Here is a 27,122-nt window from a genome sequence, read left to right as displayed (position 1 = left end):
TTTAAAGGGAGGCTGGGGGAATTAAGGAATAAAGAGCCTTCAAAAATTCCCTTCCCAGTTTTTGCCTTTTGGAGAGTCAGTCGGAAATACTGACTGATTCAATGATGATATCTGGGATATGCTTCAAAATAATCTGGGCAGCAGGGGGAAGTGGGCATATGAATAAAACAGAAGTGGCCAGGATTTGATAATATTGAAGCTGGGAAATATATAGAGGGTTCATTATATACTGTTCTCTCTACTTAAGTTTAAAAAAATCTCCTTCCAGACACCTACTCTGTCATTATGCCGCCCTTGGCCTTGGGCGTGCCACTCTCCTTCTTTGGGTCTCAGGTTGGATTCTAGGATTCCGACAGCACAAATTCTTTTCTGTAAAGCAGTTTTCACATCTTCTTTTTTTTTCCCTTCCCTCCAAATGAACCTTTTCTCCAAACAAAATCTTATGTGGAACCCACAGATAGGACAGATAAAAGTGGAACGGCTCTGGCTTGCAGATGCTATGGGTGACCTCCAGGTAGCCTTTAAGATAACTCCAGAAACCCTAGGACTCTGGAGAAGATCATTTAGCAGCTATTGAAGTAGGGCATTGCTGAAAACACTCACATACGCCACATTTCTGCAGAGGCCTTGGCCTTGACTCAGACCCAAGAAATCCTTAGAATGTAAGGATTCAGTCATGGATGTAACGAGTAAGGCACATCCTTGCTGCCTGTGATTCAGTCTTTTCCTGTAATTCCAGGTATCCCAAGACAGAGGGCGTAAGCGTGCCTCTGCCCTCCTCTGTCCCAGCATTGTGTTGTCACCCTGACATGGAGCAGGAGGACGCAGGCAATGCACACTTACTGTAGCTTCAGGTTTATTATCCGGGCATCATTGCTGGCTGTGGCTAGGACCAGGGCTGTGTGGGTTGGCCGAGGGTTTCCTGCGTGGATGTATCTCTGTCATACGGTGAGATTTGAATCTCAGTCCTCTGTGATGTTGGGATCCCTTGACTTCATCTTCTAATGACTATGTCCTCTACTGGACCATGGCTCTGTCTGAAGGCTGGCTGCCCCAGATTATTGCACAGCTTGAGCTTGGGGACACCTTGGAGAGGTGCTGGGGTCAAGCATTCCTCAGCCAGAGGGTTTTTCCTGCAATGAGAGGTCCTAGATTCTGGAGACATTCATGAAGTGGAAGACACACTCATAAAATCCTTCAAAGAGGAGATTAAATCACAGTTATAACCAGACACCTACTGTATCACTGTCCTATTTCTATTGTAATTCATGACCACAAAATTCCTGGCTTAAGACAACACAAATTAATTTTCTTACAGTTCTGTAAATAGAATGTCAGACACGGGTTTCACTGGGCTAAAATCAAGGTGTCAGTAGGGCTGCGTTCTTTTCTGGAAGCCCTAAGGAAAAACCTGTTTCATTGCTTTTGCGGCTTCTGGAGGCTGCCCACATTCATTGGGCTGTGGTGCCCATCCTCCACCTTCAAAGCCAGTCGCGCAGCATCTTCCAATCTCATTGTGACTGCTTCACTGTCTCTTCTCTCTCTCTGACTCTTTTCTTCTTCCTCCATCTTCCACTTCTAACGACCCTTAGGATAACATTGGGCCCACCTGGATAATCTAGGATAATCTGCCTATTTTAAGGCCAAATGATTAGCAACCTTAATTCCATCTACAATCTTAATTCCGCTTTGCCATGTAACTTAATATATTCATAGACCTTGGGGATTAAAATATGGACATCCTTGGTGAGGGCATCATTCTACTGGCCACACCAGTGGGTTTCAAAGCATAGTGGTACATTTCTTGCCCCCTATTAGGGTCCGTGCCCATGGCTGGGGTCACCTGACTATATTTGGGGTCTCTGCCTGGTGTTGGGTTCCATCGTGAAGGATATGCATCTGGCAACTAGGAAGAGCTGTTTCGTATGAAAGCGATGGCACCTCAGATTCATCTCAGCTCTTTGCCTAATTGGAGTGCTTGAGCTTACAAGGTGGTGAGTGGGGCATGTTTTTTCACATAAGCGGGTCTGACCTGGGTTTAGGGCACAAGGACACAGAAGACTGGGCACTCCAGTTCTCACTTTACCTATAGCTGATGGTGTACATTTAAACAAATTAGCCTATTTGGGTGGTTATCACATTTGTGAAATGGGTACATTAATACTATACCAGTGAGCCCATGATAAGCATGTGAACAAGGAATCTACTTAAATTTCCATCAGAAATGTGACTCTTAGAAGCCTGGTGTCTTTAAAAAACAATATTTTAGTGGAAGGCAATAAAAGTCTATTTCTTTATTGTACAGAGAATTCTCATTTGGGGCCATCAAGTCTTGGTGCTCTGTTTCTTTAAGAGGAGGGAAGGAAGCCTTGAGTCATTGGCGAGTCCCTTGCCCTTTGGTCCCCATATATAAAATATAGCAATGCTTTTGTGACACTAAACTTAAAATAGGAAGGCTGGCGTCCACATACAGCCACAGGCTCTTCTTGCTGGGGGCTAGCTGCAGAAATTTCCAGAGAAAAGGTGATACACTGCAATCGTGCCAGCAGGTAAGCTCCATTTCTGGGTGTGAGGTCAATGTTAGCAAGGGAGTTGATTTTGGGCCCTCTGAGGGAAAAAATAAAACAAAACCAACAACTCACAAATAGAAATACACATGCTCCCCCGGAATATGGCAGCAGGAAGTGGTTTGGATTTAGTCTCTGCCACTTCAGAGGGTGCAACAGTCCTGGAGAAGGCGCGTCAACACGTTTTGCAAACTGTAGAGCACAGTGCGCCTAAGGATCTGTGGTTAAGCAGTGTTAGGTCTGGCTGGGCAGGTGAAGAAAGAAGGGCCAGAATTTGGCTCTAGGAACAAGAGAGGTACCATTTCATCCCCACCCTCCTTCAGGGGCTGGCTCCCCCGCCGCCAAATGCCCCGCGGGGGGAAGCGTGCGTGAACCGCAGACTTGGGCTCCCGGCCTGTACTTGGCCTTCTCCGTCATTTCACGCGCCGGTGCCTTCCCCGCGTTGCCATGCGTAGTGGAAAGCGCCGTGGAAAAACTAAGAACTGTAACAAGCTGTCATGACTCAAAGACTCCTGGAAGAAGTCTGCGGCACGTTCAGGAGCAGCGACCGGGCCGCGGCCGTCTGTCCGCCTGTCTGGGCCCCGCTCGCTCGGCGGCGCGTGGGCCCCTCGGGGGTCGGGGCGCCGGGGACCGGCCCGCGCATTCCTGGCCCGGGAGGAGAGCGCGGCGGGCGCCCTGCGCGAGCAGCTGGCTGCGCGCTGGCCGGCTCCGAGCGCCGAGAGCTGGGGGAGGAGCCTGGCCCGGCCGCAGCGCGCCCAGTCATTGGCCTTTTGTGCTGCTACTTTGCCCAAGCCCTTCGCCGAGCCGCGCCGCCCCCGCGCCCGCCCCGCGCCGCTGCCCCGGGAAAGTTTGCGTCCCCTGGCCGAGTCGGGCAGTGGAGACTCTTTGCGCCGCCGTCCGCCTCGGAAAACTTAGCTGCTGGGGGCTTTTTGGCAGTTCCGTCCCAGAAGGAGGGCGGCTCCGTGCGGGCCATCGCGATCGCCTCGGGGCCGGTAAGTGCGCCTCGGCCACGGGCAGACGGGAGGGCGGGCGCCCGGGGTCAGGGAGGAGACCGGCGTCCCCAGGACCTTGGCCGCCAGACAAAGGCGTGCTAGAAGTGGTAGCTGAAGCTCATTTCATCTTTCCCCAACAGGGACTGGTTAAGGGGAAGAAAGAGGCTAAACACACATTTGTGTCCCCTGCTGGCAGAGGAGTGCGTCTGCGGGGGAGCCGCGGTGCCCGGGGCGTCTGCTCTGGAGGCTAGTTCCGTAGGTGGGACCGACTGGGATCCGCGCCCGCGGCTGGGATCCTCGCCCCTGGTTGAGGTCCCCGCCCGCGGTTGGCGTCTATGCCGGTGGCCAGGTCCTCGCCCAGAGTTGGGGTCCCCGCCCGCTGTTGGGGTCCATGCGCGTGGCCGCGGTCAGTGCCCACGGTTGGGGTCTGGCCCGTGGCCGGCTCTGCGCCCTCCCCGCTGGGTTCCTTCTGAGCTCGTGTGGTCCCACCCGGTCGCGCAGGGGCACCCCCTGCGGGCCACAGCGGCGCGTGGATTAGCCATAAAACTCTGCACTGGATTTCCTCCGAGTTTGGGACTTTTAAATTCTCTAATAGTTACGTCAGCGGGGCCGAGCGCACTTCAGAGCTCCAGCGCGGCACGTGACCCGCCGGAGCTTCCCCTTCGCGTCCTTGGCTCCCGGGGCCCCTGCCGGAGTCTTCCTCTGCCTTTGGAGGTCCTGGAAATGCACCTTCAAAAAGTACAGTCATTTCACTGCACAGGCTCAGCACGCTTTCTGCAGCAAAGGTGTTGCATGGGGTTCCTGTTTGTTGAACACCTCAGTGCTTCTCTTTTCTTAAAAGGGCATCGTCATCAATGTCATGTTATTATTGTTGTTGTTATCTTATCTTATGGCTCTGTCAAATGCTAGATGTGGTAGTAGGTTGAAATACAACTGAAGTAGACGTTGTGCGAAAAATGTCTCTCCCAAGCATGGGTGGCCAGGGGAGGTGGAAATAGAAGCAGAGCTTAGGGTAGGGCAGCCAGGGGGCTTAGTGCCCAAGGGAGTGTGTGTGCACGTCTTCATACGTGTGCGTGCATGTGTACGTATGACTGTCCCAAGCCCTTCTATCACAGCACGTGGAAATCAAGGGTCCTGGTGTGGTTTTCTATCTGTTTTATGCCAGAGTAGGGTGAAGCTCTGTTATGAGGCAGAGAACTCTCTGTTCTTATTTCTCTGGGATTCCCTATTGAGGCCACTTTTCGAAAGCTGTTTTCATTGTATTTGGAAGTGACTTTGTCTGGGGCCGTGTCCTGAGGCTGGGTCTCATCTGTGGTGTTCATCCATTCAGATACACTTGTATATTTCAAAGCTGAGTCTTCCCCAGTGTTTTGGGGGGCCCCATTCTCATAGTTGATGGAACCTGGAGGAAAGATTTTTATGGGAATTGTGGAGTAAGTTACCTCCCAGAGCATTGGGCTTTCCTGTTTCTAAGGTCAAGCCGGGAGCTCTTCCAGAGAATGGGGCCAGTTGTGCTGGGCAGGTGAGTGGAAGGGAGTGGAGTCCCATGGGACTGCTTCTCACAGGCTCTCCCTGGGGCCTGGGCACTCTCGGAGGAGGAGAGTCAGAGCAGGAAATAGGTCAGGCACCTTGTGCACACACCACAGCCAACTCTCAGCTACCCAGACCCTCTTCTTTGGCTCCTGCATTGTCGCTAGTCCCTCATCAAAAGTTACTTCCCAAGCCTCAGGTAGGCCAGGCACTGGGGTCTGACCCATACACAGGCCTTACTGCTTATGGAAATCCACAGAGCACATGCACTCCCTGTGGGAAGCTTAGAACTGGCCTCTGGTGCCTCTGTTTGCCTCCATCCCTTTTGTCTCTCTAAGCTTGAGCACTTAGAATATTTCAGCTGGAAGGAAACTTAAAGATCCAGGTTTCATTTTATAGATAGGATAAAGGAAGCTCAGAAGTCTAGGGTCTTAGCCAGAGTCACATGTGAAGGTGGGACTCAAACCCAGGACCCACACACCTGGCCCCATGTTCTCTCCGCCAAGTCCTGTGGCCTCCTTGGTTCCGTCGGCTTTGTATGGCAGTTATTTACGTTTGTCGTTTCCATGGAGACAGACACGGCCTCGGGGAGGACTTGTCTAGTTTGCAATTCCACCCCACAGGAGTGACGTGGGGCCAGGGCGGCAAATGGTGGTTGGAGTGAATAAGACAGCCCCTGCTTTCAAGGAGGGTGTGTGTGTGTGAGTGTGGGAGACACCCGAGCGTACACACTGGGCAGACTTTATGGTGAGGGTAACACCCCAGGAGGGGCCTGTCTAGAAGTGTATGAGGGTGTTCTGGTTGTCCCAGTGACAGGAGAGGGCACCGCTGGCATCTGGCTGGTGAGGGTCAGGGATGCTGTGCGTGGGACTGTCCTTCACAACCAAGAACTGCCTCCCTCAAATGCCAGTAGCACCCCCTGTAGCGGACACTGCAAGGGCCGAGGAATGGGATTGGGAAGACGAGAGATGGGGGCCTCTGGCTTGCTAGGCCCCAGGCTGCAGGTGTGGATGAGGGCTGGGTCGACAGATGTGTGTGTGAGTGTGTGTTTTCTCCTGGGACTCAGTTCCACGGCCCAGAGCAAATAGTTCTTGGATTAACTGTGGTTTGGGTTTAGCAGGCCCTGGCACCTTTTGCACGGGCAATCAGGAGAAGGTTTGGGAAGCTGGTGACAGAGTCCCTGGCTGGTCCTGGCGGGAGGAGCAAATATAAGAAGGAGAAGGCCGTGGGGTCGAGTGTCCTGGCCTCTCCCGCTGTGACCTGTGACCGAGGCGTGTGAAATCTGTCTTGGTGGCTGGGTTTTTTCTGCCTCCTCCACTGAGGTCACAGTCCTTTGTCCATAACCTCAATAATCCTTCCCACGGCAACTCACTGTGATGACAGAACAACCCAAGGATTATGAAATCATTTGGGAGAAACAAAAGGCGTGGAAAAGAAGACCTGGGGAAACAAAAGTTTGTAGGGAAGTGTCTCTAAAAACAGAGCGGGGGCGGGGGGGCAGGCCCAGTTCCCGAGGGACCACAGAGCAATCCTCTGCCGTGGAGGTTTCGTTCCAGATGTTGAGGGTCAGCCGCGTCCCCCTTCCCCTCCTCTCCAGTCCACTCTGGTCTGTAGTTTCAGTCTGTCATTTAGCAGATGTATTCAGTGCTGGCAATTAAAAGAAGGCAAAGTTCCTAAAACTGATTTTCCCTGGGGTGGGGAGGGGCACTATAGAGAAAGCTCCCAATTTAGAGACTAAGATTGTGTATTGAAATCCCTGCCCCATGCTTACCAGCTGTGTGACCTTGAACAAGTCACTAACCATCTCTGAGTCATGATTTGCATCTCATTAACAGTGGGGATGCTTGTCCCTGCCCTTCTGGCTCACAAAGCTCTGGGGGGGTGGGTGAAATTATGTGCATAAAAATGCTTGACAAACTGTGAGGTGCTGTGCATATGGAAAGTTGTATAACTATTTTTCGCCTCTTTATGATCAAAGGGATTTGTTTAGAGAAGGAAGATTTCCTAACACCTCCTGCCGCTTATTTTTAAATGGAAACAAGGAGGTTTGCTAGTCAGTGCAGTTCTCTCTGATTTGGGAGCGGGGCATCTAGGCTCCCTTTTGTCCATTCTCCCTTGTTTTATCACCTTCCCCCCCTTTTTTTTTGAAATTGTGAAAATACCTCAGATTGTTATTACTCATGAACTTTAAAAACATTTTCTATTTCTAATTTTTACAGTTGTTTCTGCATTATGGTCGTTCATTTTTTTCATTGTGATAATTGCTTACTATAGTTCTGTCCGCTGTGTCACCTTCCTTTTTAATTGCTCATTTATACTTTCCCAAGAAAACAAGTTAAAATAAACGAATATGAAACCTGTGTCAGTTCTGCTCACAGAGAGCAAATCTGGGGAAAAAATCTGGCTCATATACGAGTTTGGCTATTTACAGTCTCCCTAATTCCTCCCATTGTGTGCTTGTGTCCACGTGGGTCCTCTGAGGCCTGGGAGCTCTCCCGGTGTCTGTGTCATTTAGAATGTATGGCTCCTGGTCAGCATTCTGGGATTTAAGCTCCTGAGGTCACGGGTTTGGTTTCATATCATCGCGGTTCCCCCGATGGGGACCCATTCCAGACTGAGAAGAGGTGGTGAGAGGTTGGGTCCTGTTGGTGTCAGGAGCATCCTTCCCTCCTCCTGTTGTCAGGACAGCCCTCCCTCCAACCCTTGGCTTTCCCCTGGCTGCCTGCTCTCCAGCCGCCTGTTTACATGAAACAGGAAAAGCTCCGATATCCTCTTGCATTCCTGACTCAAGCTCGCTCACCCCGTGAGGTACCTGGCCCAGGAACCTGCATTTGATAGCACCCAGCTTCCAGCTCCCGGGCTGTCTCGTGGTCAGCCGTGCGCCAGGCGCTCTCTCCTCGAGGGCTGACAAGACCCTGCCTCGTTTCTCCCGGCAGCCTGGGTGGGACACATTTCCAGCCGTGCCTCCGTGGGTCCGTGCGCTGGCTCCCGTCTGGAACTGTGGGTACCAGCCTTTGCTCCTGCATGAGGTCTAGACCACATCGCATTCCTTCTGTGGGAAGAGCTTACCGAGGTAATTTTGCTACTTGTGTGGTTTTGGAATCAGGGAAAATCTGTGACCATCATAAGATATTGAGGACTCCGTAAGGTTTAAAAAAGCAACTAAAGTTTTGCCTTGTCTGTGTGAACACATTGGAGGCATTTGTTCAGACCTCAGCCTGATCGTGAGCTGAGTTGCCTGCTCTCAATTTTAAAAAGTTAGAGAGGAAGCTGGCTCTGGCCTGAATTAAGTAGCAGCTAGACAGTTCTGGTGGCAGCAGCTGTTAACATCTTTCTGTTGTTGCTGCTGTCCATGCATCCATGGGTTCAACAAATAAACACCCACTGTTTGCTGAGGACCAATTGTGAGACTGACACTGTGCTTTACGTATACTTTTTGCTCTTATTTCTTTTAATAATCTTTTCAAGTTATACAGTTTGTCCCCATTTTGCAGGGTTAGAAAGTGAGGCTCAAAGAGGTTAATGAGCTTGCTTAGGGCTGCAGAAGGCTAGTAAATGGCAGAGCTGGATTCAGGCTCAGATCTGCCCATCCCCAGAGCCTGTGCTTTCTGTACTGTGCTTGCTGCCCCGTCCCCCGCCCCGGACTCACCCCCACCAACGGCTGACTCAGTTTGATTTCTGTGTCCAGTATTCTGGTGGAGTCGAGACACCTGTTTGTTGCATGCACCAGCTTTCGGAAGAGGTAGGCAGCCCTGGCTGGGATCTTGACGCCGGAGGTGCTGGCCCATTTGGCAGGCGTGTCCCTTGGCTTTGTGCTCTCTGATCAAAGGGACAACTACGTCATCACTTACCTGACCGTGTAGCTTCTCCCAGCGCCTGGATGGGTTTCTTTCTTTGTCTTTTGAAAAGAACAATGACTGCCATTTCCCTGCCTTGTCCTCTGCAGTAACTTCCCCTGCTTTGAGCTCGTCATAAACCCCAGTGCTTGGGCTCCTTAACCCTAAGGGATATGGGGATGACAGTAGTCCAGTTTTAAGGAGTGATTAAGTTGTATATGAGAAGAAGATTCCCCTCTACGCCCAGTGCCCCTTCCCCTCTGCCAGGTCTCCTGGGGAGCTGGAGTCATGGGTCAGCAGGTCACCCTCTGCCCCCCATCCTTAAGTCCTAACCAGGAACCTGGCCTCCGGCCAAGGGGCCAGGCCAACTGGGGGTGGGCCATGGGGGGCACAGCCTCCTCCAAGTTGGTCAGCCAGGCCAGGGGGCTGCACCTCTAGGGCCCTGGGGTCTTCAGATCAGAAACTCCCTGAGCTCGAAGGGACCATAGAGACTGAATAGTTCAAACCCTCATCTTATGGAGGAGGCGCCCGCAGCCCAGCGGGAGACGGGTCTTGCCCAGCTCCCCAAGGTTAGAGCACGGCCAGTGCCCTTGCTGGCTGCTCACATGCTTTCCTTGGGAGGCAGACCCCACTAGGCTGCTTTGCGCCTCTCTCTGTTCATGCCACATGGTTGAGAGAGATGCTGCTTGTCGGCCCATGAGGCCTGGAGTCGGAGCAGCCACGGTGGAGCTGAGCTGAGCTGAGTGTGGCTGAGGGTGGAGGGCCTTCCCGGCCTGCAGTCTCCATTGCTCTTCAGGAAGTGGGCTGTCACCTTGCTCACAGTGACAAAGGGCCTGCGCAGTGCCGGGCACATGGTCGTTGCTCTTAAACGTTGGTTCCTTTCGCTTGTTGCCACCTGTCTTCCCTCCTGCCCCACACCCCCAGCTGATGTGCACACAGAGCCTGGGTGGGGGGAGGGGCAGTGTGCACCTGAGGGCACACCCCTGGGCGGGGCGGGAGGGAGGGCCATGTGTACGTTGAAAAAGCACTTCCGGTATGTTCCGTTGGGAGAACAGCACACCTGTTGTGTTGGTATTCCTGGAGCATTTCCCTGGGCCAGGCCCTGTGCTAGAGAAACATCTGTGTGACTGTCTCAGTGAGTCCTCTCCACTCCCTTTCTGGGTGGGACTGTCACTGCCCTCTGACAGATAGGGAAACTGAGGCTCTGAGGAGACTCCACAAGGCTGCACAGCTCTTTGTTGCTGGACTGGTATTCAGGCTCCTGCCGTCTGGTGCCAGACTCTGGCCTCCCATCCCTTGCCCCCTCCTGCCTCTCAGGGAATAGTGTGTGTATGGTGGGGGGGTAGTTTTATTTCTTTGTCTGCAAATGCCCAGTATAGAGGCCGAGGGCTCACCAGGGTGTCCAAAAGATGTTTAAGACCTTAAAAATTTGGCTCCAAAAAATGAAAAGCACAGCCTATAATTGAAGTGGACAAATGTTCAATTTTAAGTGTTTATAAACATCACGTTGTGTCAACCTCATTGTTGGAACTCGGTCACCTCTTTGATGCCACCCTCGGCTTGCCTCCCTGTGGCTCTGCCTCTTCTGTTCATTCATCCCAGTAATCATCTGCCTGGCTGACTCTGGGCTCAGAATGTAGCAGGGAATAAGGTCCTTCCCCTGTCGCTGGGGCCACGTTGCCCCGCCAGCCCTGCCACCTCTTCCTCCCCTCGAGGGGCCTCCACCGCCTCCGGTGCCTCTCAGAGGGCTGCCCCTGGGCCAGGGAGCTTGGCGTGCCCGCTGCGGGGAGGGCCCGGGAGGCAGCGAGGGTTCCCGTAATGAGGACCGGGTCTGCGACAGAGGGCTGGGTTCTCGCCACTGTGTTTCTTTGCCAAGTTACTTCATTCCTGGAGTCTCGGTCTCCTATAAAATAAGTTGTCTGCCATCTACATGGGGTGATGGAGGATCATAAAATGCGGTATTTGGCAAAGCCCTGAGATACTATATAAATAGCTATGTACTTTTTTTACTTTTTTTTAAAACTGAAGGCTAAATCTTTAAGTTGCTGGACGTTCTTAGCTGGGAATGGGAAATCTCTCTCTGTTCTTCTCCCTGACACAGCTGTGGGATCTCTTAGACAGGCTGTTTTCCTGAGTCCTGTGGGAACCGTCTTCCTGTTGGTTGCCCGAGCCGGGCCCAGGCTCGCTGTGGGATTGCCTGGAGCCTGTGCCCTTGGACCTGGATTCAAATTCTGACATCTCTTCGCCCCCCTCTTGGGGCTGGATGAGAAGGGCGTGCAGAGCTCTCCTCACAGTGCCTGGCACATGGGAGCACCTGGCGGCATTAGCTGCTCTGATGATTAGGGTTGATTGTTCCTATTAGTACTTTTATTGGAATTATTTAAAGCTTTACAATATTTAGTATGTCTTTAAGTATTACCACCAACGTAAAGACAGCCTGCTTGAGACCTTGGTCAAGCCCTCAACTCACAGGGTCTTGAGTTCCTCCTCTGCGCCTGGGAGCAGTTGAACCCTCTGGTCTTGGGAATTGTGTTATCCACGGCCCAGCCCCTGTACCCGGCCCGTGAGATGCCGGACCACACTTATCCCACCTCATCTGCCAGATCAAGAACGGACGAGTTGTTCTCTATAGAGACTCAAAAATCAAATCATTGCTTGTCCCTAGGCGGGACAGTGCTGGGGAATCTGAACGGGTTCTGAAGACTGGGTGGGGCAGCGACACATCACACAGCTCTTTCTTCGGCTCCCTCACCTGCATTTCCTCTCCCCTCCGATCATTCTCCACTCTGGCACAAGCCCTATCTCTCAAGTATCCTGTTCATAAATCTCTGATGCTCCCCATCACCCCGCAGACAAGGGATTCCTGTCCCTTGCTCCATCCGATCGAGGTCCAGTCCAAATGCAGGTGTCACACTCTGTATGCCTGCAGGCTCTCCTTCAATCTGGAAGAACTCCTCAGTCTCTCTTGGTCTTTCATGACCTTTAAGAGTATAGCTCCGTCATTCTGGAAAAATCCCTCAACCTATGTCCATCCAGGGTTTCCTCATGACCAGACTCTGGCTGTCTATTCTGGTCAGGGATCCCACAGAAGTGATGCTGTACTCTTCCCTGTGGATCACATCCTGGGGCACAGGGTGAGGACTGTCCCACCACCGGGGATGGTAATCCTGGTCAACACCTGGCCAAGTGGGTGCCTGCCAGGTTTCTCCACCGTCAAGTCATCATTTTCCCCTTTGTAGTCCATCAGTATTTGCTGAGGAGATGCTCCAGGACCCTACCACCGTCCTTCACTTCTTTAACCCTCACCTGCCTGCCTCAGCATCCTTTGATGGCTCCTGCTGGAATTCACCACCACTCTGATGGTTCTTTAATTTTTTTTTTTTTTTTTTGAGGAAGAAGATTAGCCCTGAGCTAACATCTGCTGCCAATCTTCCTCTTTTTGCTGAGGAAGACTGGCCCTGAGCTAACATCCATGCCCATCTTCCTCTACTTTATATGTGGGATGCCTGCCACAGCATAGCTTACCAAGCGGTGCCATGTCCGCACCCAGCATCCAAACTGGCGAACCCTGGGCTGCTGAAGCGGAGTGCGCGGACTTAACCACTGTGCCACCAGGCTGGCCTTGATGGTTCTTTAATGTTGATTTTCTGTTTTCATCATTCCCCTTACATTTACTAGTTGGCATTGTACTGTAAAGATGAGCTTTCCCTTCTCCCCCATTTATGCATTTGTTCATGTCTTTATATGTATATGAACTCATGGATTATTTCTTTACTCTGTGGGTTATAATCCATTAGTATCGTATTTTTTTAATGCCCAAATAGTCCCAGATTTGTCCAGTGGCAGGCCCTTTGAGGTGGTTCTTGTGTCCTTTTGACATGACCTCTCTCAGCAGACAGTGCTGGGAAATAGATGTGTGCATATGTACACACACAGAGACACACACACACACTCACCCCTCCATATCTAGTTCTGTATTTATGTGATAGCTCTGGTTATAACCCAGCCCTGAGAATTGCATGGAGCCTAATCACCCTCTGTGTTTGCAGATCCCTCTCTGACAGGAGAACCTGGCTCCTGTTGTCCTTGAGCTGGTTGTTTTTCTGCTAATCTCCCTGTAGGTAACGATTTCCTTAAGACACCGTTCTCCTCCTCTGTGCCATCCCTGTGCCTTCTCCTGTGCCCCTTCCTTGCCCCGTGTAGGGGGTAGAAAGCCTAGTGGGTTTCCATCCGAACCATCAGGGAGAGTGGGAGGGAGAAGCTGTTTTTATTCTGGAAAGCCCTTGCACACGTCTGTCTGTTGAGGCGCTTGCTTCCGTTCCCCCCCCCCCCCCCCCCCCCCCCGCCGGGCCTCCCCAGATGGCCCAGCCGGGAAGGAGCCCGCTTGCTGTGGCGTCTTGTTCTCCCGTTACCACTGTCACAGTTCTGCTTGCTTTAGACTTGCAGCCTGTCTGGCTCTTGCTCAACCTGTCAACTCTGGAGGGTGCCATCCCCATTTCTTTTTTAAACCACTTTATTGGGGTCTGATTGTGCATATTTAATGCATACAACTCGATGGGTTTGAGGATAAGTGTACCCCTGTGAAACCATTACCACCATCAAGGCTGTAAACACGGCCATCACCTCCCGGAGTGTCCTCCACCCCTTTTCTTCTTCTCCTTCTCCTTCTTCTGAGCGATGCCCATTTAATTCCTCCTGCCGCCGGCCAGGGGGCTCTCCCTGGGGCCCCGGTCCTCCGTGTGGAACTGAGGGCGCTGGCTCTTTAGACCGGAGCATGAACATCTTCCTCTCTGCAGCCCAACCTCTCTGCCTCAGTCTCTGACGCCGGGGGTGACTCATGGCCCTTTGGGAGAAACACTTGTTGATACAGGCTTCCCTCTCTGACATTCCAGGGGAAAATCAACCCTTTGCTGGCCTGACTAAATTTATAGTGGGCTGGCCCCAGCAGCTGGTGGCAGCAGCTGGTGGTTAAAACCTCTGACAGATTTTTTCCCCCTCTGAAAAATATTTCAGTCGCTCTAGTCCCAGCACCACCACTAGTAGAACGTAGAAGCCATTTACCGCCTCTTATAGTCGGTCTGAGAAGAGCTGTTTTATAAGAATCCCTCCACTTACCCAGAAGTCAGCTCTCCCTGTCCTTAGCACCTGGACCATACCTGAATCACAGGGAAGTAAGACAGAAAGGCCCTGCAGCTGATGGGGCAATGTGAATTTGACAAATTTTTTTTTTAGCCATTTCATATGGTTCAATCTAAAATATACGTATATATACACATACATGTATATTTTTAAATTATTATAGTTATGTTGTATGGGAGGTTTGTAAACTTTTATCAGGGCTTATTAACTCTCGATTCACACACTATTCTAACACCCTCAGCCATGTTTCTTAGTCTGTGCATTAGAAGCAGAGAGCTGAAGGGTAGGAAGTAAAGAGTCAGGTGGGTTGGAAGCAGAAGGGCCAGCAGACAGCCTGTGAGGAAAGGAAGAGACTGAAAGAGCTGGAGGGGTGCTCGGTGACCGTGCAGCGCAGTGCCTTCATTTCTACAGAGGGAAAGCTAAGCTCAGAGAAGTCACCTGGCTGAGGTCCTGAGCTGGGGCTGGTCTAGAATCCAGCCCTGTTGACTTCATGTACAACTGTTTCTTGGTGCCACAGCATACTTCCTCACTTACGTCATAGTCGCTCAAGATGCTGATTGCGTGGCATTGGGAAAACATTTAATTACGTTTTAAGATTCTCTGTTCAGAAAAAGTTAGAGAAGTGCCCAACGTGCTTTGAAAAATAATTCCATGTCAAAGAGTTAAAATGAAAATGCCATCACGTAGACTATGCGGGCAGATATCTGCTATCTGAAAAATTCTTCACTGGGACCGTCACTTTCCCCAGTGGTGCCTGATGAGCGAGGCCTGGCTGAGTTTCTGCCTCGGGACGCAGCTGATAAGTCCAGGTCCTCATGGTGGAAAATGTGAATACAGACATCGGGGAGAGACCGCATGACTCCGATTGTCTGTCTCCTGAAACTTTCACTGAGTTAGGAACTGAAGTTGTCCCTGGACACTTAAAGTTTTCCGTAAATATATTTTCTTATTTATTTTGTTTATAAAGAACTAGAAAATAGAGATAAACTCGACGACGAAGAAAAAACACTCATAATTTCACTACTGAGAGAATCACCGTTGACACCTTGGCGTATGTCCTCCCACGCTGCCCGGCGCTCTGTTCCCTCTGTGGCTCGCTTTGTGTGTGTGTTTATATACAAGTACATATATACATATATACACGTGTGTGTATCGTGCACACCTACACATAAAGTCTGGATCATGCTGCCAATAATTTTTAACCTATTTTCAGTTAATAATGGACATATTTACATCCAGATACATGGAGATCGACTTCATTTTTCTAAACAGTTGCAAATGAGTCCATTCTCTGGCTGTGCCTTCATTTCATTTTCCGACCCCTACTGTCAGACCTTTGGGTTGGTTCCAGGTTTTTGCTGTTATGAGTACAGCTGTGATCAGCATCTTTGCTCACACCTTTGCTCATCTCCTTAGAATAGATTCTTGCACGCGGGATGGCTCCGTCAAGGTCTTTTATGGCTTTCCGTGTGTGTTGCCAAAACTCCCGGGCTCTGCTTTTCCACTCAGGTTTTATGACTTTGGAAAGTCGATGCTGCCCGTGGTTGAGGATTCTCTGAATTGTGATCCAGAGTCCCTGCCATCCTCCGTCCCCCAGGCTGGCTCCTTCCTCCGGTTGACCTTGCGCCGAGTCCTCCGTGACTTCTTGGGTGTGGTCACAGGGCTCCAGGATGGTGCTCTGCGGGGGTTGGAATGCTGGGTGGGAACCGTGGAGGAAGAAGGAAACATCACAAGATCTCTGGGAATAAGTAGTAAAGTGTGGGCACACGCATGCGCTGGTCCACTCGTGTTTAGCATACGGTTTCGGGAAATCCGCCCTGGGCCTCCCCACCTCTCCTTCGTCTCAATGCTAAGGGCAGCACTTTGTGGCTGAACATTTGATAGAAGCTTTGGGCCTGTTCTTTGGCTTCGGATCAAGTCTCAGTCCCTCGACCTGGCCTGTGATCTGGCTTCTGGCCGCTTCTCCACTTCCTAGTCTTCTTCATCCTCACTCGAGCTACCAGGACCTTTTTGCATTTCTCCAGAATGCCAGATTCCTTTTGGATCCGGAGCCTTCAGATTTGTGGCTTCCTGCACAGGAAGAGGGGGGCACTCTTCCTTTCTCTTACTCTTCAACCTTTGGGACACAGCCTAGTGTGGTCGTTAAGGATGTGGTTCCTGGAGTCACACTTGGGTGTGTATCCTGGTTCTGCCCCGTACCAGCTGTGCAACCTTGCACAAGTTACTCAACCTCTCTGTGCCTTAGTTTCCACAACTGTAAAATGGGGTAATGATAGTACCCTCATCACAGGGTTGTTGTGAGGACCAAATACGGTGATATCTGTGAGGACTTAGGCTAACAGTTCCTGGCACGTGGTCCTGGTTTATGCTCTCATAGCCATCTGTACCTTTCCTTCCTTCTGGTTACTACAGTTGTTACTAAATAGATCAGCATATTTTAACATGTCCGACTCTTTCCTAAGTCTATAAGCTCCACGAGGGCAGGGACCCCTGTCTCGTTCACAAATGGAGCGGGTTTTCAGTCAGTACCTGCTCAGGGAATGAAGAGAAGTGCCTCGTTCCTTATTGCTGCACAGCCGAGTTCATCGGTAAGAAAGAAACCTGGGGCCACCCCGTGGCTGAGTGGTTAGGTTCCCATGCTCTGCTTTGGCGGCCCAGGGTTTCACTTGTACAGATCCTGGCTGCGGACATGGCACCGCTCATTAGACCACGTTGAGGTGACGTCCCACATGCCACAACTAGAAGGACCTGCAACTAGAATATACAACTATGTACTGGGGGGATTAGGGAAAAAAAAAAGAGGAAAATTGGCAACAGATGTTAGTTTAGGGCCAATCTTCCTCACAAAAGAAAGAAAGAAAGAAACCCCTGGCCTCCGCGATGAACAAGTAAGACCTAACTGATTATGAAGGGGCCCCTCGCAGGGTGAGCTGAGGGGTAACCAGTGACAGTGTCCAGTGGCCTGTATCCAGCCCACCTTCCAAAGCCAGCCTGCTCTTGGAAGTTTCTAGTGCCGACCTTCTCAATCAGTGAATGAACGATGTTGTTTTTAATTTCTGCCTCACTGTAGATCAAAACTTTTGAAAATACGATTAAATGGGTTACTAGAAAATGAAACAAAACTCAAGGCTGGGGCTTCTCGATCTTGGTCCTGGTGACATTTTGGCCAGTTAATTCTTAGTTGTGGGGCCGTCCTATGCATTGTAGGATGTTTAGCAGCATCCTTGGCCTCTGCCCTCTAGATGCCGGCAGTACCTGCTCCCTCCAGCTGTGACATTGAAAATGTCTCCAGATGTTGCCATGTGTCCCCTGGGGGCACAAGCTGCCTACGGTTGAGACCACTGATCAATACCAACAGAACAATCCCTGACTTTTATTACTGGATTCAACAGGCAAAATTACTCTATCGGATTCCTCTGAAGGTTTCTAAACACGCACCCAGGGTTCTGTGCTGTGCCAGCATGGAGTGGACATGAGCCCCTCCTGGACCAGTGCCATCTGTGGCCCACGCTTGGAGCAGCACCAGACCCTTCATTTATAGAAGGGAAATTGAGGCCCTGCTCAGGGTCCAGACAAAACGTGCTGCTGAAACACACTTACACCTTAAGGAACATCCTGAACCTTGGTGTCTCCTCTCCTCTCCCCAGTCCACCTGCAACAGATGCCATCATCCAGCCAGCTGCCCTTGAGGACCTGGAAATCCTACTCTTAGCTGCTGCTTCCCGCCACGGTGATATCATCGGCCAGGTCTCCCCGGATCTGACAGCCCCGAGGTACGGTGGGGGCTGGGCCAGGGCTGGTGTTGGGCCCCCAGGGCCCATCCCTGAGGCTGCCTCCCTCCCCTCCCTTCCTCTCTCCTCCCCTCTTCTCACCCACAGCTGCACACCTCCCTCCCCTCTCCCCACAGGGTCTGCACACGTCTCCTGCACAGGGCTGGGGCCTCTTCTTGGGGTGTTAGGATTGATCTGAGGGGAGACCAGGAAGCCTCCCCCCCCTCCGCCCCGACACAAAGGCCATTTTAGAGAGTTGTTCCCAGGTGGTCTTCAGGAGCCTCTTTTAAAGTAGAAGTCCCCAGGAGGGATATGGTGCTGCTTATACATTTTCAGGGAATGACTTAGCTGCCTCGGGCCTCCCGGGACCTGAGCTGGGTTAGCTGCTTGTTTTCTTTGTCTCTTGGTGGCCGTCGGAGAAGAGAGGAGCCAGCAGCATAATGGGAAAGGGCCCAGGTCTTTACGCCTTTGGACGAGCCTGGCTGGGGGGCTTCTCACGCCTCACCTCCCCCCAGTCTGCACTCCCCCTGCACTTCACACCCAGCAACCCCACACCCATCACAGCCTCCGTGCTCACAGCACTTCACCCCAGACTCAGGCTTCGCGTCTCCCTCCGCCTGCAGACTCGGCACTTTTCTATCGGAACCAGGCCCGCTCACACTCAGCCTCAGGACTCGGCCAGATGCCTCTGTGCTTGTGCACACACACGCACACACATCTGTCAGTCTATCTATATACACACATACTCGTCTATATATGTTTCTCTCTCTCTATATATAACATACATGTACACACACATTTTAATTTATATTTATATCACTAAAACAGCTGCTTTTTGCCAGATACCACACGGTACTGGGGACGCTGTGGTGCATAGGACAGACACTGTCCCTTCCCCCTAGAGCTGCCCTCCTCCAGGAAGCCTTCCCCCCAGGCTGAGACGGGAGCTACCCTCTGTAATCCTGCAGCCACACGTGCCCCCCTGTGTCACTGCCCTTCACAGAGACCCATGAATTCTCTCTCTAACTCCATCTCCTCTGGGGGGAAGTGGATCCGTTGCACCCTCTGGAACCACAGCATGGCTCAGGCCAGCCCTCGACAAGTGCTGGTGGAGTTGAACTGGCTTAGGAGGGAGGCGCGGGGGTAGGGGGGGCATCCTCCTTCGCCTGCCCCCACCCGCAGCCGCCTCTCTCAGGGTGCAGGCAGTTGGCTCCGGGCAAGCTGGGACAGCATCCAGAGGCCTCTTCATAAACTGGGTGGGGGTTTGCCTGGTGGAAGAGAAACGTGAGGGTGGTATTGACACAGCGGGAAGCTCCGGGACAGAAACAGATGTTCTAAGGCAGCTATACTTCGACGTAGAATTCTGAGTGTTTCCTTTACAGGGATCAACGAGAGTTCTTACTTATGGATGAGTTTAACTTTGCAAAGGAGGAATCCTAGCTGGGGAACAAGGCCCTCAGCACCCCAGGAGTGTGCAGAAGTTTCCAGTGAGAAGTTGGGCATTCCCCTCCACCCCTCTCCTCGGCCTCCTCCCTTCCCCCATGGCGCTCGAATCTGACTCCCTGAACCCTACCGTTTTAGCAAGGCCAGGACCTCTGGCTGCAGCAGTGGGGCACACCCTTCCACGGGGAAGCCTAGAAGGGGCCTAAGACCGTCCTCATCCAATGCTTGGGGCATGCAGCGGGGCAAGGGGAAGCTCTCCCAGCAGAGGATGTGGGAGGGCATGGCTGCATGGCTCTCAGGAGAACTAAAGTCCAGTTGGAGACATTATTGGTGCTTCTAAAGTCCCCTCCAGCCCTGAGACTGTGTGTTTTTAACGATTGTCCCAGGCCCCACAGTAGGCCAGGGATGTCCGCTCTTAAAGCTCCCACTGAAGGCCCTCCTTGCCTCCAGGCACCATGCTGAATAGTCTCTGCAAATCCTCACAACACCCCAGGAGGCAGGGGTTCTGTCCTGACTGCTCTCTTACAGATGAGCAGACTGAGGCTCCAAGACATTCTCGTGCCCAGGGTCACGTGGCCAGGACGCGGCAGAGCTGGGATTTGAGGCAGGTCCACTTGGCCGCCAAGCCCGTCTTCTGAACTTCCTCTGGCTGCGGGCAGAGCCAGGCTTCCTCCTTCCACCAGGCCACGGGGTCCCGCCTACGTCCCTGGCCTCCCTCAGGTCTGAGAAAGACACTGAGTAAAGAAGTTGTGTCACCTCTGACCGTGACCACGAGTGACCACAGGATGCAGGAAGGAACCGGTACAGATCTTATCAGCGCTGAGGGCTTCGCCAGCTCTCTGGCTTTATTTCCCAGAGGAAAGACACAGTTGATCTCTGTGCCAGCCGAGCAATTTTGATACCTTGCCCGTGTTATTGAACATTTCTCCAGGGTTGTATTGTCTTGTTTTTACTGGAAATTGGTGGGAAAGAAATAGTTCTGATAGGAGCAGGGAGTGGCCCGGCTTTGGGCGCAGAAAGCAGTCAATCCCCCTTGTTCGCAAATTTCATATTTGTGAATTTGCTGAAGATTTCATTGTAACCCCAAGACGGATGCTCGGGGCTCTTTCATGGCAGTTCGTGAACATGTGCAGAGCAGCAGCAGATCCGAGTGTCCCAATGAGCGTGTTCCCAGCTGAGGTGGAGCTGGGCGGTGCCCTGTCTTCTGGTGGAGGCTCTCCTGCTGTGAGCAAGTGTCCTTTCATGGTATATTTAGTGCCATGTTTTTTTGTAATTTTGTGCATTTCGTTGATGATTTTGCTGCCTGAAATGGCCCCCGCACATGGTGCTGAAGTGCTCTCTGGTGTTTCTCAGCTCACGAAGGCGGTGATGTGCCTTGTACAAAAAATATTTGTGTGAGATAAGCTTCGTTAGGGCATGAGTTATGCTGCCGTTGGCCAAGAATGTGATGCTAATAAATCAATGGTATATATTAAATGAGATGTCTTTCAATAGAAACACACAGAAGACAAGGTGATATATTGATCAGTTGACAACAATATTGTGACCAGAGGCTCCCAGGAACCTAACCCTGCATTTCCCCTGGGAGCCGTGGTTCGGCGTTCACCAATTCAGTGTCCACCAATTCAGTGTCCGTGGCGGCTTTGGAGACTGTAACTACTGCGAATAAAGAGAATCAACTGTACTTAAACTTGGCGATCTGTGGGGCTAACTAAGAAGGGCATTCCGGGTGCACAGTGGTGACTTTTTAAACCTCAGAAGCGGCCCTGCCTCCCCACCCGCCTGTCTTAGTCTGCTCCTGCTGCTGTCACAAAATGCCACAGACAGCGTAGCTTATAAACAGCAGAAATTTATTGCTCACGGTTCTGGAGGCTGGAAGTCCATGATCGGGGTGCAGGTGTGGTTGGGCGAGCAGCCTCTTCCAGGTTGCAGACTTCTCGTTGTGTCCTCACGTGGTGAAAGGGCCTGGGGAGCTCTGTGGGGTCTCTGCTATAAGGGCACTGATCGCACTCACGGGGGCTCCACCATCATGACCTAGTCACCTCCTAGGGGCCCCACCTTCTGATACCATCACATTGGGTGTTGAGATTCCAGCCTGTGAATTTGGGGGTCACAAGCATTGAGACCATAGCACCACCCAAGGATCGTCCTCCGCTTCCTGCTCAGAGTAGGGACAGAAGAGGCAGAGGGTGCGATGAGGAGAGGCAAGAGGGGAAGGAAGACAGGTGGACGGGTGCCTACAACATCCTTTCTAGGGTGTGCTTCCACACAGGAGCAGGGTTGGTACTTAAGAAAAATTGAATTGTGGGGCCGGCTCAGTGGCACAGTGGTTAAGTGCACACATTCTGCTTTGGTGGCCCGGGGTTCACTGGTTCGGATCCCGGGTGCGGAGGTGGCACCGCTTGGCAAGCCATGATGTGGTAGGCGTCCCACATATAAAGTAGAGGAAGATGGGCACAGATGTTAGCTCAGGGCCAGTCTTCCTCAGCAAAAAGAGGAGGATTGTCAGTAGTTAGCTCAGGGCTAATCTTCCTCAAAAAAAAAAAGGAATTGAAATTTTAAAAGTTTATTTTTAAAAACATTATTGAAAAAGAAAAGTGGGGCTGGTGGTTTGCTTTAAGCCACCTGAGAGAAAAACAGAGCTGGCCTTCCCCTCCCTCCCCATTGCCCGCTGTTCCTTAGGGCTGTGTCCTTCTCTTCCAAGGAGTCCTCTTTCTGAATAGGGACAAAGAGAGAAGCCACCCCCGTTTCTGACGTGTCCTTCTCTTTTATTAAAGCCACTGGAAGAAGCAGTGGCTGTTGGTGGAAGACATCAAAACCTGCTCCCTCTTCAGGAAGAGCCCGTGAACCTGCTTTAAGAGGTTGAGCTCCCATTTTGCTTCCGCCTCCCTGGATGGCACAGAAAGCTGGGCCCAGCCCTTCTAGAACATTCTATAAGTGACTGCATCGCCCAGGGCCAACTTGGACTCTCATCTGTTCAATATTTTCCCTTTTTTTTTTTTTCAGAGCAGCAGAACTGTTTCTCAAATGAAACCTTCTAGCTGTACCACCATTTATTAGTCAGTAAAACGGGGCACTCCAGGGACATCCGGGAACGTCCTCTGCTTTTCCCACAGTCAGGAATCCAAGCAGAGGGATCTCTTTTGACCTCGAGGCCTCCCATTGACATAGCTGGAAGACTGCTCACCTGACTCATGTCCATGGGGGTCAGACGTGGGAGTGCCTCAGAATAACCCCATTAGGGCACAGATTGCTGCCACACCCCCAGAGTTTCTGATTCAGGAGGTCTAGGGAGGGTCTGAGACTTTGTACTTCTAGCGAGTTCTACTGGCCCAAGGTCCATACCAGAGAACCACTGGGGAATGCAGTCTGGTCCAGATGCGTGCTTCTCACTTGTGTGGCTCTTAACGGCTCCTCGGGATCAGAGACACCTGGCCCAGCAGCTAGTGGCTGAAGTGTCAGCTCTCTGCCTTCAGATCAAGGAGCCAGGAGCGGGGGTGGTTCTTGCTCAGCATCACAGCCCCACTAGAGAGTTTCCAAATTCAGAAACGGAGTTTCGGAATTTTCTGAAGTTGAAAGCACATGCAATTCACACTTGACTTACAGCTTCTGTTTTCCCTCTTGCTGCAGATCATGTGGTTTATTTTGGTTTCATCTGTTGGCACAATAAGATTTTTCTGTCTTTCAGCTATGGGTGTGCATGATGGGGTTCAACTATCCCCCAGGAGTTAGCTGAACCTTTATTTAAGCAAGCACCTTATTAGAAACCAAACCGTAAAGTGGCAGCATTATTATTTTTTTAATGAAGAAAAGAGATCACCCGAAAGTCTTCTCAGAAACAATTCCTTTGTACCATTTAAAAGATACGTGTTAAAGGTGCATGATCATGAAACAAACATACGTAACCAGTACCCAATGCGCTGAGTAAATTGGGGGGCACCTATATATTTGTTCAAAACCTTCGGGTTTGCAGTGTCCAGCTGGCTGCCATCAGGCCGAAGCACATGAATCATCACATTGGCGATTGTTCAATATTGAGAGTCTCTTATGGTTCAAACTAACGCAGGATTTTGTTCTTCTTTTGGTTTTTCATGGTTCTGGAGCTGCTTTATCTGGGTAGGTAATTTTCATTTTCTGGATAGACAATGAACTCTTGGATATCTGAGCTCAGTTTCCTTTTGTCCTCTGTATCCCCACCTCTGTATGCTTCGTGATCACGGCCCATCCTGGGGTGCTCAGGGCGCACCTGGGAAGGGGAGGACCCAAGGAGCCGCGTGACGGTGGTGGGGCTTAATGACCTGGATGAGCCCACCCCGAGCAAAGCCTCTCACTGGCTTTGGGATGGTGTTTATGACTGTTCCCTTAGTTAATATTTTCCTTCCTGATTAAGTTTTGCTTGGGCCCAGCTTAAAAGTAATTTCTCTCCCCTGGGCACAGACTCGCTCTGTGAAGCGGAGGAGGTAAGAATGTGCTCGGAAAGGACTGACCAGCCAGTTCAGGGTTAACTGTGCAGAGCAGCCGCGACCAGACAGCCGAAGGTCAGGGTGTTAGGGGCTGTTCGCGCTCTCACGTGGGCTGGGGTATCTCGCTAGTGACTAGAAATAGCTCTGTGTGCCCGCATTGGAGTTTCCAGTGTAGGGGAGGAAGACCTTTCCTCTTCCCAAATGTGGGTTCGTCTGGCTGGAGAACGAATTAAATTCACATGAGACAGAATAGCAAGAGAAAATTAAACAAAGCTTTATGAGGAACCATGGCCCGGGGCCTTTCTTCCCGAAGGAAGAAAGGGCACTGAAGAAGTGGGGTGCACATAGTGGTTATATACCCCCAAACAGGGTGTTTCACATGGGATTGAAATGTCCCTTTTACAATAGTCACGAGGTTGCTCTGTCAGCACAGCTCTTGATGGAAACGCCAGATAGGTCTGCTGTCTCAGTGAGCGCCGCAGGGTGACAGGTGTGTTACCTCGGGCTGGGGGGGTCACAGATGAGCGCCACAGTCGGTTCCCAGCCTAAAGAAAGATGCTTAATCTTTAAGGAGATGCCAACGGTTGGGAGCGGGGAGGGAAGTCAGTTACAGGAGGTTACCAGACTAGCACAATAAAATGCAGATTTAAGTCCTTGCCTTTGGTGTTGATTAAGAGTTTTTAGAGAGAAGGTCATCTCCTTTCTTCTTCCTGGTACAGAGAGGGAGGCACCTTTTACAGATAGAGATTTACCTTACAAATGTAAACGTGTCCTAACAAAGGGCAAGTTCCATTCCTCAGAGCCTCCTTCCCTGTCCCAGTTTATCAAAAGCAATCAGCCTCAAATAATCCTGATGCCAAAGAGACATATCTTGGGGTGGCCAATTCCAGGTCCCCACACCAGCCAATTTGCAAGTCTGTCTGGGCACCTTCTGATTCGGGTTTTGTTGCTGTTCAGCGGCTGCGTCTCGGAGGTGCGTGCTGTGTCTCCCAGCGCTGAAACCCATTTGATCAAACCCCAGGCCTCTGTTGGGCTGATTGTCCAGTGCTCCGATCCACTGGGCTTCACTCTCCAAACTGACAGTTTCCAAGCACTTTCCTTTCTCTAGCTTGCGTCTCACTTTCCATCCGAGCCGAGTCTTGGTCCTGTTATGTGGTCATGCGCACTGGGGGATTCAGAAAGAAAAAATCAAGAGGCCTGTGAGGAAGGGCCCTTGGGCTAATTCCTTCCAGATGGTGATATGACACGGGAGATAAGACGCTGTCCCCCATCTGGCCCGACAGGACGTGCCATGTTCTGCCTGCATCTCGGGGGCCGTTATCACCCTCCGTGACAGCCAGGGTCACTCTGGTGTTCGTCCTTGGACAGCAGCTTAATTTGGCAACTCCAGCTGATCTCTGAAATGAAATCTGCTATCAGTTCAGTGGGGGACCTGCCAAAAAGAACTCAAAAGCCCTAAACAGGGAATCAAAAGACAGCAGTTGCTGACAACATCTCACTGCAGTTGGGCTTGTAGGGCTCTTGGCTGAATACAAGCCCTGAAGCAACACTCTCTGGCTTTCTCAGGCCCTGGGGGGGTGGAGACTGCATCCGGATAGTTAATGGTACCAGTTGTTTTTTGTGACGACCTTGGTGAGGTTTGAGTCAGGGATGGCAAACTCTCACCCATCAGTAGTGGTTCCCTAGGATCTGTGTTGAGAAGGATTCTGAGGTCTTGTGTAGCTGGGCCTGGAAAGAAGGAATGTCTTGATCAGTAAGTCTGTCTACTAAAAAAAAGTTGATTTTTGTGCCCTTTTTGTCAATTCTTCTAAAAAAAAAAAAGGCTTAAATCAACGTTTTTTCATCCTCCAAAAATATAGGCACCCTATGTGAATTTGAATTCAGCTTCTTTCTTATTCCAATAAGGCTTGGAAAAATTGATTAACAACTTCAGTGGAAAAAGGGATCTTGTACTTTTACAGCTGGAAAGGCCTTCGTGCGCCCTACCCACTGGCCCCTCTTACAGAGGAGGAGCTCAGGGTGAGAGAAGGGCAGGGCCTTGCAGAAGGGAAAGGAGAGTGCAGCTGCGCAGACCCCATCTCCGCGCCCTGCCCGCCTCTGTGCCGGGCTTGGCAGCTGTCCTGAAGCTCATGGTGAGGCCCCGGAATGGCACTGGGTATTGGAAAGGGCCCGACTCCCTGCGTGTAAGGTCTTCGAGGCGAGTCACTGCTGCTTATGGGAGACTTGAGCCGAGACAGGAGCTGGTGAAGAGAAGCTGAGCTGTCTTCCCTGGCCCTCATCTCTGCTCTGGCTGCCCCTCTGGGAGCTCAGGGGGGGTTAGAGGAGCCTTCTGTAAGCTCCTCCTTGGGGTCTAGAACCAGACTGGCTTCACGGGCGTGTGACCCGTGTGCTCGGAAGGGCTCCGCACTTGGTTCAACGCTCTGCTGTCGCCAGCTTGAAATTCTTAATTCCTTGGGCCCCGCCTCTTCACTCAGCGTTGATTTGCATTCCATTTTGCCTGCAAATTATGTCGCTGGTCCTGACTTGGATGGTTGGACTCTGGGATTCCAAGAAGATAGGACAGTTGTCCCACAGTCAGTGCCTGTGTGTTTGGGAGGCCAGGGGCCAGAGGGAGGGAGTTGCTGTATGTTGAGCACTTTTATGTGCCAGACTCTGTGCTGGGGGCTGGAAAGGCCACAGTGGCTGAGACTCTAGTAGAAGATGCCACCTTAGCAGAAAAAGGACACTCAGAGGTCGGGGCCCAGCGCTGCCGGGAGGTGCAGGGTGGGCATGATGACCCCCACCCGGGTGGAGGGGCTTCCTTGTTTGGGTGGCTCCCCAGGATGATTATGGGGTGCACTGGGAGGGGATCTGAGTGGGACTGGGTAGGTGGGCATTCAGGGGCAGGAGCATGGGGGGACTGGCTTAGTGAGGTTAGGGCAGGGAGAGGACAAACCTGGGAGGGGACAGAGACATTCTAAAGGCTGTGGACAGCCTGGGAGGGCTTCAGGCATGGCCAGGACCTGATCAGAACTCGAGTTGGGACGTCTGGTGTCTGTAGGGGATGCCTGTGCGGGGAGAAAGGGGAGGCAGGCAGAGTGGGATGTGCAGAGTCCTGCCCAGAGAGGTTGCCGGCCTGGACCAGCAGAGGTGGCCAGGATGGAGAGGTCGGATTCCGGAAGGAGGAGGGAGGTGACTCAGCGTGAAGAGGCAATGAAGGGGCATGGGAGTGAGAAGAACCGGAAGAGTCAAGGACAATCGCCGCTTCTGGTGCCAGCGCCTGGTGGGCTGCTGGTGTCACTACCCCGGCTGGGGACATTCGAGGGAGGAGGAGGGTTAGGAGGGAAGAGGAGGAGTTCAGCTGGGGCTAGGAGGTGTCTGTGGGTGCCCGTGTGTCAGAGCT

The 27,122-nt window shown here is 51.7% G+C and overlaps 1 protein-coding gene across 34 annotated transcripts in view; it reads left to right on the top strand.

Annotated features, from left to right (window-relative positions):
• Window positions 1–27,122, top strand: part of TACC2 (transforming acidic coiled-coil containing protein 2) — a 210,221-nt gene that overhangs the window by 81,762 nt on the left and 101,337 nt on the right. For 24 of the 34 annotated variants that reach the window (XM_070579050.1, XM_070578132.1, XM_070577892.1 and 21 more), the window contains one exon: window positions 17,712–17,837. The exons of 5 other annotated variants lie outside the window; for them this stretch is intronic. In XM_070579050.1, the coding sequence (XP_070435151.1) occupies window positions 17,712–17,837 (126 nt within the window). Of the gene's footprint in view, window positions 1–2,435; window positions 2,550–3,166; window positions 3,560–6,533; window positions 6,655–7,914; window positions 8,163–17,711; window positions 17,838–27,122 lie in introns of those variants that run through there. 5 more of the 34 variants (XM_070580233.1, XM_070580085.1, XM_070580022.1 and 2 more) reach the window with 5 other exon arrangements.

The sequence above is a fragment of the Equus przewalskii genome, chromosome 1 (assembly GCF_037783145.1).
Source record: "Equus przewalskii isolate Varuska chromosome 1, EquPr2, whole genome shotgun sequence".
Classification (NCBI taxonomy): Eukaryota; Metazoa; Chordata; class Mammalia; order Perissodactyla; family Equidae; genus Equus; species Equus przewalskii.
Note: the sequence above shows the minus strand (reverse complement) of the source record. Positions and strands in the feature narration are given on the sequence as shown.